At 37.3% G+C, this 13,912-nt stretch overlaps 1 protein-coding gene across 4 annotated transcripts in view; it reads right to left on the bottom strand.

The window, feature by feature from the left end:
* Positions 1–13,912, bottom strand: part of MIPOL1 (mirror-image polydactyly 1) — a 340,601-nt gene that overhangs the window by 88,654 nt on the left and 238,035 nt on the right. Inside the window, exon 13 of one of the 4 annotated variants that reach the window (XM_015570206.1) lies at positions 3,549–3,614. The exons of the other annotated variants lie outside the window; for them this stretch is intronic. Within the exon in view, the coding sequence (XP_015425692.1) occupies positions 3,578–3,614 (37 nt within the window). The 3' untranslated portion in view covers positions 3,549–3,577. Of the gene's footprint in view, positions 1–3,548; positions 3,615–13,912 lie in introns of those variants that run through there. 4 annotated transcript variants of the gene reach the window in all.

Raw genomic sequence — 13,912 nt, 5'->3', positions numbered from 1 at the left:
GGGAACTCCTACAACTTAACAAAAGAAGATAAACAATCCAATCAAAAAATTGGCAAAGGACCTAAATAGACACTTTTCGAAAGAGAACATTCAGAAAGCCAAGAGACATATGAAAACATGCTCAAAGTCACTAATCATCTGAAACATGCAAATCAAAACAACAATGAGGTACCACCTCACACCTATCAGAAGAGCTATCATCAACAAATCAACAAATGGCAAGTTCCTGCGACGATTTAGAGAAAAAGGAACCCTCGTGCACTGCTGGTGGGAATGCAGACTGGTGTAGCCACCGTGGAAAACAGTGTGGCATTTCCTCATAAAATTAAAAATGGAACTGGCATTTGACCCAGTAATACCACTTCTAGGAATATATCCCAACAAAACAGAAAAACCAATCAGAAAGGATATATGCATCCCTATGTTCATAGCAGCACAATTTACCATAGCTAAGATTTTGGAAACAGCCTAAATGCCCATCAACAGATGAGTGGATTAGAAAACTGTGGTACATCTAAATAATGGAATACTACGCTGCTATAAAAAAAGAAGGAATTCTTACCATTTGCAACAGCATGGATGGGCCTGGAGAGCATTATGCTAAGTGAAATAAGCCAGTCAGTGAATTAAAATTTCCCGCAAATGCTTTTTTTTTGGCAAAAAATTCGACATTTTTAAGCGTAAAAATATCTATGATGTTAACACCTTCAGCAAATTTGACATATGAAGTTTTGAAGCTTGCTGTCAATACAACAAAATAGCATACATATCAAAACACATATATATCAACATATGTATAACTTCATCTATTGAAAAGAATCCGCATTAGTAACTGGTACACCTGGTATATACCTGTGATGTCTGTGGTGACTTCTCTCTCATTTTTAATTTTGTTTGTATGGGTCTTTTCCCTTTTTCCCTTACTGAGTCTAGTCAGGGGTTTATCAATTTTATTAATCTTTTCAAAGAACCAGCTCTTTGTTTTGTTATCAATTCTCTAATTTTTTTAATTTCCTTTATTCTGCCAACTTTTTGTTGCTTTTTTTCTTATCTAGATCTTTAAGATGTGTTGTTAGGTTGTTCAGTTGGTATTTCTCTTGTTTCTTGAGATAGGCCTGTAACGATATAAACTTTCCTCTTATCACTGCTTTTGCTGCATCCCAAAAGTTTTGACATGTTGTATTGTCATTCTCATTTATCTCTATATATCTTTTGATCTCATCTTTTATTTCTTCTTTGACCCAGTCATTTTATAGTGGTATGACTTCTCTCTCATTTCTGATTTTGTTTATATTGGTCTTTCCCCTTTTTTCCCTAGTGAGTCTAGCTAGGGGTTTGTCAATTTAAAATTTAATTTTTAATGTTTTAAATAAAAATTTGCATAATCCCAAGGCTTGGTATCCCTAGGGAATACAGATTCCAAATTAAATGCATGTTAGTATTCAAATTTCTGCAATTTTCTTTCAATCCCATAATGTAACACAATATGCTCATTACAACTTCTTCACTTTTCCTTATACTGTTCTAGTCTAGAATGCCCTTCTTCCTCCTCCTCTCTAACAGAATCCCATTTGCTTATACCTCAGTTTCCAAGCATTCCATAAAACTTTGTTTATTTCAATCTACAATTTTTCCCTTCTGTGACTTTCCATGGTAATATCAAATTATTTTATTTAATAGTATATAATCTTATTTGCTTATTTTTAGTACATTTTTTCTTTCTACTTAATTCTAATTTATTTGAGGGCAGTATTTGCATCTTTGTTACTCTATTTTCAGTAGGAGACTGCATACTGTATAGTAGAAAGTATACTCTTAATAAATACACATAGGACTGAAAATGACTATTTTTTAATGATTACTTCTAAATATGGCTAATGTTCTATTGGTGATTGTGCTGATAAAACAACAATATCAATACTATACCATACAAGTAAAAATAATGATTGTGTGGGTAAAATTACTTTTAGGCACAGTATTTACCTTTTGTAGTCTGACATAAGATATAATGCTAAAGCTTAAAGGTTCTAAAAGAAATTCAGAAGTGGTTTATTTATAAATCCAGACATTGGCTGTGGTTGTAATCTGTATAGTTTGGTTGAACACAGACAACGACTGTTAAACTCCAGAGCAGGTCAGATTCTATTATCATTTTAACATGTCTTTAACTTGGTCGAAGAGGTGTGTTTTATGTGATAAACATATCAAGCATATACAAATCAGGAAATAATATTGAAGTACCAGTTTTGCCTCAGCAGAAATTCTGAGAGAGGCAGGGTTGGGGGAAGCTGTCTCGTACATAGAGTTAAAGGCCCATGTAGCAGATGGGTTAGGTAATATTTAGACTTCTGGTATAGCCCTTCTGTGTCCTAGGGCAAGTTAGTTCAAAGTTCTGTATTTCAGTTTCCTCATCTGTAAAAGAGGGATAATACTTCCCAAAGATGTTAAAGGGATTAAAGAAGATAAAGTTTATATATGGAAGTCCAAGACACAAGATAGAAAATTAGAAACATAGCTTTAACATTACATCCTTATCATTTTTGGGGGCACATTTATAACAGAAAGCATTGTGAGAAATTATATATTATTAATTTTTACTCCATAAATATGTTTTTAAAAGGGTAGAAGAAAAATGAAAATATTTTTAATTTTTCTAATTCTCAGATTTCTGAACATTAAAATATTCCGAGTGACTAAACAACTCCTGAAAATAACTGGTTGTCAAAAAATGGCCAAATCTAAGTTCAAGCATATTATCTGGACTAAATATTTTTCAAAGTGTCCTACATCAAGAAAAAAAAACATGCACCTCTAATTCCAGTAAAAACGTATCCATGAAAAACCAAATAATTCCACATTGTAATCACAATATTGTATTTTGAGCCAAAATACGGAAAAAAAATTGGGATGTATTAACAGAATCTCGAAGAAAAGTGAATGACAAGTCAGTATAAACTCAGCATAGGAATTATAATAACAATAGTTGACATTTATTAATATCTAAGTCTGTACCAGGGTATTGCTTTTGACATACATTATTTCATTTTATTTTTTCTCAAAAATAATATGAGGCAGGTATTATTACAATTCCAATTTATAGGTCAGGAAATTGAGGCTTAAAGTGGTTCTAATAATTATATTAGAATCAATACCATCTGTCTTCGTGTGGTGTCAATTCTGAAATAAAACACTATTGTACCAAAATAATGAATACAAAATAAAAATTTTACAAATAAAAAGATAAACAAAGGCCCAATCAAATCAGATTTAGAAATAATGTTTTCTTTATGCAAATTATAATTTAAGTATATTTTATGTCATCTTTTAATCATGCTACTAATTAAAAACCAACAAGAAATACCTATTAAAAATCAAGTTAGGACACAAACGATTAATACTTGACTTTTTTTTTTGAGGTTCTGATTATTATCCAGTTTTCTTATTCAGTTTTATCTCAAAGGGGCATCTCTTTCCCAAACACCTGTCTTCAGAGAAGAAACTTAGTAGACAACACTAAAGATCATTTGCAGAACATAATAAGTCCCTTGGCCTTTGATTTTCACAGTTGGTTTATGGCTCAGTGGAGGAGGCTCTCTTGGATCCTGCAGAAAAGGCTGTGGAAGCAAAGAAGAGAGGAGTCCTCAACAAAATACAAAGGGTTGGAACGACATCGCAGGAGCCGCAGGCCTGCTGTGGTGGAAGGGAGATCAAGATGCTTATGGCACTGTGGCTCTATGGGCACCAATATGGGGCAGGAGAAGACTGAAGCTGCCAATCTCTGGCTTCCGGGTCCTTTTGGAGTTCAGTCTTCTCCCAGCGCTTCCGTGGCCAGGGGGACTTTGGTACCAGTGCCTCTGCAACAAGGCCCTGGGGTTGGAGGTAGGAGCTGAGAAGCAGACGTGAGCAGAGTGATGAGAACTCCTCTCCCTGTAATAAGGAAGGCCCCAGCTACCACAAAAGAAGCTGTGTGTTGCCTATCACAGCACGGAGCTAGCCTGACAGAGGAGCCCCCAACAGTCCCCCGAGCTTTCTACCATCAGCACCAGCCCTAGGCCACAGTATATCTTTCCAGTTCCCACCAGTTTAGGCAGCATGGAGAAGGCCACTGGGGTCAGGACCCCTGTGTAGACCCGTAGGCCACAGCTAGAGCCACCAGGGCTGTGGGAGCATGAGCCACAGGGGACAGGGCCAGTGACACCCAGTCAGGGTGGTCCAGAGCATCAGGAGTCGTGCCACAGGCCCTGGGCCTGCATCCCCCAGCCACCTAGAAACCACAGCCACCAGGAGGTCAGAAACAGCAATCACCCGGAGTAGGAAGGCAGCAGCAGTGGATCCTAATCCAGGTCCTGGAGAGGGGCCACCAGGTGCACAGAGGGAATGAAGTGGCTAGGGTTGATGTGATGGAGGAAAGAGCCATGATGGAGGAGGGAGGCGAGTTGGGCCCCAGAGCCACTCATGGCAGGGTCCTCAGCTCCGGAGAGTGGGAGGAGAGCACCACAGGGCACCAGGTGGAGGGAGAGGACAGACACCAGCAGTAGGGGGCCCCCCTGCCAGGCACAGTGGCTGAGCAGCCATTGGAAGAGTGGGGCAGAGGCAAAGCAGGAGAGGCTCACACCGGTCAGTGCCAGCCCCAAGGCCAGGGACTGGCGGGCAGAGAAGTAATGAGCTAGCAGGCCTGTGTGGAGTGAAGGTCAGGCCCACCCAGCACCTGGGAGCAGCCGAGTACCCAGGTACAGATAGGTCAAGGAGGTAGCAGAGAAGGCGAGCAGCATCCCCCTGGGGCCATGATGCCTCCAGTCATCACCACGATCTCTGTGCTCAGGGCACTGCCCGCTGGGCTCCCAAAGTGCTGCACCAGGATTCCTATGGAGGCGATGCAGGAGACTGTGCAGCCTGCTGTCAAACACTGCCCCAAACTCCACAAAGAAGACGCTGAAGGAGCGCAACGCCAGGAGCACCAGCGCTGACTGGAAGGATGCTGAGGGCAATACTATCCATCCCCAGCCCCATGCGCCATCTGGGAGGTAACTCTAAGAGCCAGTGGGAACAGGGCTCACAATGCCCCACCCCTGCCCACCCACCAGCCAGCCAGGTGACCACTCAGGTGGGAGTGGGGTGGGGTGGGGGGGAGAGGAGGAAAGGGTGATGAAGAGTAAGATACTGATGAGGGCTTCAAAGCTGCATGACAGGGGGAGGGGATATAGGTAGGGAACAGGCCGGTTGCTTGCCCAGGCGATTGGGGCCCAGTCTTGGCTTTTTGGGTTGCCAGTGGAGAATCAGGTCTGGGCAGGGAGGGCCTAGGTTAGGTGGGGGAGCCAGGAAGCAGAGCTGGGTTTGGGCCCCCACCCTTGAGACGCACCATTGTCTGTGTGGATTATCTCGTTTATCATTGTGTCAGCATCTGGCCAGCCTGGCCAAGGCCAATGCCAACATCCCTGCCCATAGCTCTAGGGACTCCTGATACCTGACTTTTAATTTCATCTTAGTTTTCAGGTAAGAGTAGAAACCACATGACCTCACTCATTTATGGAATATAAAGAACATTATAAACTGTCGAACAAGAATAGATAGAGGCAAAGAAGCATTGAACAGACTGTCAACTACAGGGGAAATGTAGGGGAGAGGTGGGAGTGGGGGTAAGAGATCAACTGAAGGACTTGTATGCATGCATATAAGCACAACCAATAGACGCAAGACACTGTGGGGGAAGGGGGGGTGAGGGCAAGTGCCAGGGGATAGGGAAGGGGGGGAGGGGGGAGCGGGAGGGTACAGGTAGGTTAATGTGGGGGGAAAAAGGAGACATATGTAATACTATTTGTAATAACTTAAACAATAAATAATTAATTAAAAGAGAGTAGAATAAGTAAAAAAAAAAAGGTTATTTCATTCCTGAATCATATACAAGAAAACAAAACAAATGTTCAAAAACAAATGAAACCAAAATAAACAGAATCAGAAGTGTGTCCAACTTTCTAGGACAAACTGATGTTTTAGAAAATTTTCATTTTTTACATTTCAGAACAGCTAACTGAGCTTGACAGATCAACTAAACTTTACATGAATTAAAGTGAATGAAATAGTTACCAGATCAATACTATCTAATAAAAATTAACAAATCCCTAGGCTTTTGAATTTCTTGATTGTTTTGTATAGCAACTGAATATTGTTTATTTCTAATTTAACCAGAGCCAGTTATTTGGGAAAATAACTGGAACTATATTAATAGAATACTGATAGTCATAAAGCCCTCATAAGCCCAAAGGGAACAAGATATACTGAACAACATTTAAAACTTAACAACTACACAGAATAGAAAATTAAACCCTAATAAACTCAGAAGTTTCATAAATAACTTGGGTTTAAAATAATAAGAGCAATAAAATATTTTTATATTGACTAAGTTCATGAAACAAATTTTTGTTTGGAATTATTAGAAAAACATTTAATTAGCCTATTTTTACCTTTCAAACTTCTGAAACACCAATTTAAACTTCTGAGAACAACTACTGCATGATTTAAAGAGTGAAAACTCTAGCCGTTTCGCATATAATTGGGACTGGAATATTTACACATTTAAATGCCTAACGGCAGGTAAATATTTGTCCTTTTGGGAGAGGCCCAGGTGAAAGGGCCCTGAGGCAAAATGACAATGTTCATCCCGGATACTGACGGTACTGCCAGTGCCACCAAGTCTTAAAAATACCGCTGGATCATCACTGTCATCCTCAGTCAATATTTGCTAAGCTCTTTGGGATAGCAGTGGCATTAGAAAGTTTATAGAAATCAACAGTAGCTCAAAGACCTCCGTTTATTATATCTTGTTCTGTATGTTAACATTGTTATTTATTGTTTTTGCAATTAATGGATCAGAATGTTTCTGAACAAAGGTCTTCTTCAATTATTAACTATTATTTTCATTTGTCAAATATTTTAAAGTCATTCAGATTCAATGAAACTTTAATGCATTTAATTATGTGTATATGTCATGTATAGAAAGCAAAGAGAAAACATTTATAATTCAAATATGCTACATAGTTTACTGAGTGAAGTCTCTTGAAATATGAAGGAATTCTCTCTTATCACAGTCATTTCTGATCATAGCTAATGTTCACAGGATTAAAGTTTTGTAAAAAGGCATCCTTTTCCTCACTAGCCTGTCTTGGGCCCCTGCTTCTACCAAGTAGTAAGAATGTTAAGGTTAATACTTCTTTTAAAATTGGTAATATTTTTCTTAACATATTATTTTTTAAAAGTACTTGAATTTATGAAATGAAAGTACTTTGAAAGTAGTGTAAAATACTTGGCAAACGAAAAGCCTAAGTGAGGTTATTATTTATAGAGACCTAACTAATAAAGTAGGTGAATCTACTTTGGATTGTCATTCCCTTATATATCTCATCTTTTTTTGTAAAGCACAACACTAATCTACCAAAGAAAATGAACTTCACTGTCATATATACATACACACATACCTGTTTTTCAGATTGCTTATTTATTTCTAGGCATCACATTTAAGTTGTTCAGGTTATTATGTTACTTTTAAAATTTACAAAATCGTTTTTACTTAAAAGTAACACTCATTAAAAAAGTCAAACACTTTATAGGGTATAAAATGCAAGTTAAAATTTCCTCTCCTCTCAGTCAGCACACGTATACATCTAACAGCCAGAGTCAGTCCCACTTCCCAGAAAACCTGCTGTTAAATTGCTGATGTATCACAAAGTTTAAGCATATACTCTTACATTCAGAAAATGTTTAATGACCATTAAAGATGAGCTGAGCACCTATCCAGGTATATAAGATACAGTGGAAAACAAACAAAATCCCAGTCCTTGCAGAATTTAATCTCTAGAGGACAATCCACAAATAGAGCAGAGTGCCATGCGGCATGTCTACTATGAAGGGAAATAAAGGAGGGTAACAAATAGAGCAATGCAGTGAGTGGGTAGGCTATTTTAGCTAGTGTGGTCAGGGATATTTAAGCAGAAAGTTGAACAAAGTGAGGGAGCAGACTTGTGCCCTTTGGGGGGCAGTTACTCCAGAGAAAAAAAAGAAGCCAGGGCCTTGAGTTGGGAGCAGTCTTAGAATGTTTGAGGTAATAAGGGAGCTAATGAGGCTGGAGTAAAGCAAGAGAAGAAACATGTTAAGAAATGAGGTTAAAGAGATATCCATGGGCCAATGGATATGCCTACTTATATCAGTAGAATTTGAGGAAAGCATTACTCTCTACAATCTGGGTGGGCCTCAGCCAATCGGTTGAAGGCTTTAAAAGAAAGATTGAGATTTCCACCAAGGCAGAAGGAATTTTGCATCTTGGGGCCCTTGACTGCAATATCTACTCTCCTTGGTTCTCCAACCAGCGGGCTTGCCCTGAACATTTTGGACTTGCCAGCCCCCACAATGAGATGAGGTAATTTCTTGAAATAAGCCTCTCCCCTGTATATACCCAGTTCATTGCCTTAGTTTCTCTGGAGAACCTTGACTAATGCACATACCATAATCCTAAGGGTGCCTTGTTGGCAGGTATTCCAGTTTTTATTTTGACAATTAACTTAACATTTTTAAATATGTACTGACAAAAGAAAACACCCTTTGAAAAGATTCTAATTTATTTTTTTCAATGTAAGAAACAATACTACAATGAACATGAGATAATGATATTGTTTTCTAAATTTTTTAATTTATTCTGAATTTCAAGAAAGGTAAAATCCAACAAATGCCTCTGAAAATGGTTTTCAAATATGAACACTATTGGTCTGGATAAAATAAACTTTGCTGGCAGATGATATACCTTGTTTTGCCCCACACATCTGCAAATGATTAACTATTATGCTGGACTAGGTCCATGTTACATCCAATCATTTCATTCATCATCGAGCTATCATTATATGCATTGCACAGACTACTGCTCTGTAGAAGAAACGTTTAATCTAAAGAAACCTTCAATCTAGTGTTAAATTTGATTGTTTATTACTTTGGTTGGCAAATATTTACCAAACAAGTATGTGAGAGAGCCACTGTGAGTAACTGTGATAGCTTTAGGTAGAATGAAATCACTTCTGGTTGTGAAGATCAGAAAAAGATTAATGGCATAGTTGATATTTAAGCTGTGTTCTGAAGGCTCAATAAGAATATGATGGACAGAGATGAAGTATTCCAGGAACAATAGGTGACATAAGGGAAAGCACTGAAGTGGGAAATTTTGGGTATGTCTAGGAAATAGTGAATGATTCATTTTGGAAGTGCAAATAATAGTGAGTGCACTACAACAAACATTTTTTGAGTACCTACTATGTGTGTGGCAGTGTACTGCATCAGTGACACAAATATGAATGAAATTGGAAGGTAAAAAGACAATTGGTGAAACATTAAATCAGAAAGAGAGTTGGCAGCAAAATCAAGGGTTCATGAACGTTGTTAAAAAGTTTGGATTTAATACAAACTTACCTTTAAGAAAGGTAAGGTGATATCATTAAATACTGCTGATGGTTGAGTGAGAGGACAAAAATGTTATGTTTCAGGGATGTTAAGAGATAAGGAATGGAGACAAGTAGATAAAGTAGTAAGGAAAGCCTGGGCATGGAATTATACAAGTCTAGTGTAAGGTAGGAACTTTAAAAAATAAGATGGCAAAAATAATGGACAATGCAAGAAAAAAAATCTAGCAAAATTTGGTTACTGATTAAATTTGTGAAGAAGAACAAATCAAAGATTACCTAAGTAGAAGGCAACTGGCATCTGTGGAATTACATTAATGGTGATTCTAAGAGCCAAGATGAAGGGAGACACTTTCCTTTTTACCTAACAAAATACAAAATTAAATTTTCTCCAGCTGATAGAGATAATGTTAACAGATAGCAAACCTCAGGACCTATACTTGGCAAGGCCATTCTAACTCTGGGCATTTTGAAAGCCACAATTATTAAATGGCAAGATATTTCATAAACTGATCTAAAAAGAGAAGCCTGGATCATTTTATAAAATAACAGATAACAGCTGAGATCTAGTAATGAAGTTTAGTCTTATTCTTGTAACTTACTGTTGGTATAAAATAGAAAATAGTGAAATCCAATAATGCAAAAATGTTCTCTGGATACAAAGTCATAGAAGATATAAAATAGTTCAGTAGAAATAGTCTCTTTGTTAATCCTCACCTGAGGATATTTTTTCCATTGTTTTGTAGAGAGAATGGAAGGGAGAGAGACAGAGAGAGGCACTGATGTGAGAGAGACACATCGATGGGTTGTCCTTGCACACACCCCGACCAGGCCCAGGACTGAGCCTGACCGGAATCAAAACCAGGGCCCTTCAGTCTGTAGGCCGATGTTCTCTCCACTGAGCCAAACCCGGTAGGGCAATAAAGTAAAACTCTTAAAGTAATTTTATCAAAAATACTATTAACATATTTCCTTTGTATAGTGCTTTTCAGTTTCAAAAACATACATATATATCATCTCAGTGATTTTCATAATAAGCAGGTCAGATATGATCTGTTAGAGGTAAAGAAACTGACATTCAGAAGTTAAGTAACTTATTAAATGTCACATTCTATAATGTTGAGAGGAGGAAAGAAATAATCTCTAATAATTATATTTAAATCACTGAACTGGTAAAAAATAAAAACTTTAAGGTTTTGTTTTTGAAACTTCACTTTAATTTTCTTTTTGTTGGGCATTTCAGAGTAGCCAATAAATACATATGGTGACCTGAACAGTAAACGTAAAGCAGGCTATACATTACAAAGGCCTTGAAAATAGGTACATCTTAATGGTAAAGAAGACATGTTTTCTTATAGCTTTTGATTCTAAATATAACTCAACAAAAATTTAATCTACCTCATATGAAAGGGTGACTAAATCCCACAAAAGGTTAGAATTAGAAAAAGCCTTACATGTCAAAAGTGAAACCTAGAAAATTTGGAGCTTGCCTACATTTTTGTTGTTCTTTTTAAAACTAGTTTAGCAGTATGGAACCACAGCACAGATCCATGGACAGTTAATTCCTGTGGAAAATATAGATGTGACAAAATGTTTATGTTGCAGGGTAGCCCAATTAGCACAAATGATTAGAACTCAGAACTAGGGAGGTCAGGATCCAGTGTTCAGCTGCTTTTGATGAGGGATTTGTTGTGAGAACAAAGTTGCTCATGGCTGGGGTTTGACCTTATCAGTGTCTAGTTCTGACTGAGAGAACACCTGGTTCAACGAGAAACTATCACCACCATAAAAACCCCTGACCAGATCCTAGTGACAGTAATATTTTCGATTGCTAAGATTTGCATACATTCAGGCAGAGTGTATGTAAAAAGTCAAAGACCCGTACTAAATAAAATTTATAAAAAGAACATAGAGGAAAATTAAGAATTTCACTCTCTTTTTTGAGTATATTTCTTTTACTGGCTCTATCTTTATGGCTTCTATGACTTTGAAATGTACATAATAGATGCAGCGAATAGAGTTTATGTTTAGTATAGTTTTCACTATGTCAAACACATAAGTATTCTATTTACTTATTTAAAAAAAATACTAGCACATTTATAGGAAACTTACTATCTTAAAATATTGAGCATTTTACTCAATAGTTTTGGTCAAAAATGAAATTTGCCATGTCTTAAAAGGCATTACAACCTTCTACATGCAATTACACAGAATAAAGTTTTAAAATATAAACTGCTGTTATTATAAGTAAGTATATTAAATCCTAGTCTGCTGGCACCAAACAACAGGATCTCATTCTTATATTCATATTGAATTTACACTCTTTAAGCAAAAGAAAATATACGGAAGCACTATAAAATCAGCCAACATTGAAACTAAGGCAGTCTCTGGATTAGAAATGAGTTTGTTATTATTATGCCTCCTGAACTTAGGAATGCAGCACTACAGGTTTACAACAACAGGAAAAAGTCATTACCAAATACAAATCTAACCCTTACCAGTTTAAGACACTTCCCTGTTGGAGCTGTTTAGATTTACAGTAACAAAGCTATTGCAAAGAATTCAACATTCAGCACAGCAACAAGGAAGTACTAATACTTCTTAGCACTTTTGTAATAAAGGACATTTATTTTGACTCATGTATTGTTGCCATGGTCAGTGTGCTCAATGGTTAGAGATTGGCCTATGCACCAAAGGGTCGCAGGTTCAATTCTTGCTTGAGGGCACATACCTAGGTTGCAGGTTCACTCCTCGGAGTGCATGCAGGAGGCAACCAGTCGATGTGTCTCTCATATGATGTTTCACTCTCTGTCTCCCCCTATCCCCTCCCCCTCTCCCCCCCCCCTCATAAATAAAATAAAGTAAAATAAAATCTTATGTTGTTATTCCTCTCCTGCTATCCCTTCTGCTTAATGCAAAAGAGCTGTCAGTTATAAGTTTAGTATCCTTACCCAGGCACCTCACTTGCCCCTTCTCTAACTCCACCAACAGAAACAAAGGCCAACATTTATTTTTCTTAGTACCCAAAAGTTGTCTACAACTCAGAGGAAATGAACAGAATAGAGAAACTCAGAAAAATATATTACCATATTCCTTACTTCCATACAGGGAAATGCAGTGCTTAAGTAATAGTAGTTCTTAGCATGATCCAGCAAAATATAATTAGTTTTGAGGAATAAAAAGGTCAATATCACTAATTGGTAGAATTAAAGGCAAGGGAAAATGAAAGTCCCAGCAATTTTAATCTGCCCTTAAGACTAAACATCCTCCACTGCTTTGGCTGTTGCAAAGTTGACAGCCAGACTTATTCTTTAAATATATTGATTTATTTGAGAGAGAGAGAGAGAGAGAGAGAGAGAGAGAGAGAGAGAGATGTGTGCCCTGACTATGGTCAGACTTATTCTTGAGGCTTATTCTCATATTCATTTGGTTTCATGGTCTACATGCAAGCTGATAGTATCCAGCGCCATATATATGTAGAAGTATAAAATTTGAAATATGGAAAATGTATTTTTTCTTAAGCTTTGCTAAATGAAATCCAATATGAATTCTTCATACACATGTACACATGAAAATGACAGAATTAGCCTTAGTTTTCTTTATATAACAATGGAATTTTTATTGAACGCCTGGGGTGGGGTAGCATTGGGAGGAAAATGGGGGATATCTGTAATACTCTCAAAAATAAAGATTATTTATTATTTCCTTTGTAACAGGAAACTCTGAGTAAAAATCTAATATCTCTATGAAATAGTTGTGTTTCATGTGTTGATTTATAGGCACCATCTATTGAGGGTGTAAGAAAATAATGGGTATTTTCATTTAAATCAACTTGAACCTGAATGTAAACTTCCAGGAAATTTAAGCTTTGTTGTTTACAGCAATTATCTCTTTCTTCCTAAAGTTCTTTATTTCAGGGACCTTACCACTATTACATTAAAATAAATTTCTGTACACTCTCAGAGAACATTTTTTATAGCTTTAAAAAATGTGGTAAAAAAAACCCACATAAAACTCACCATTGTAACCATTTTAAAGTGTACAATTCAGTGGCATGAAGTACACTGACAATGTTTCATAACCAGCACCACTACCCATTTTCAGAACTTTTCCCCAAAACTCTGTACCCATCAAACAATAACTCTCCTGTCTTTTCCCCCAAGCTCCTGGCAACCATCATTCCTCACTTCCCTAGGTCTTGGTAATCTCTATTCTGCTTTCCGTTTCTATGAATTAGCCTAATCTATGTACCTTATAGAAGGGGAATCATATATTTGTCTTTTCTGTCTGGCTTATTTCTTTTCTTTTTTTTTAATTTTATTTTTTTATTACAAAGGGTATTACATATGTGTCCATTTTTTCCCCCCGCCCAAGACAGTCCCCTAGCCTCCCCTATCCCCCAGTGTCTTATGTCCATTGGTTATGCTTATATGCATGCATACAAGCCCTTTGGTTGATCTCTTACCCCCCTAGCT

The sequence above is a fragment of the Myotis davidii genome, unplaced genomic scaffold (assembly GCF_000327345.1).
Source record: "Myotis davidii unplaced genomic scaffold, ASM32734v1 scaffold304, whole genome shotgun sequence".
NCBI classification, from domain to species: domain Eukaryota; kingdom Metazoa; phylum Chordata; class Mammalia; order Chiroptera; family Vespertilionidae; genus Myotis; species Myotis davidii.
Note: the sequence above shows the minus strand (reverse complement) of the source record. Positions and strands in the feature narration are given on the sequence as shown.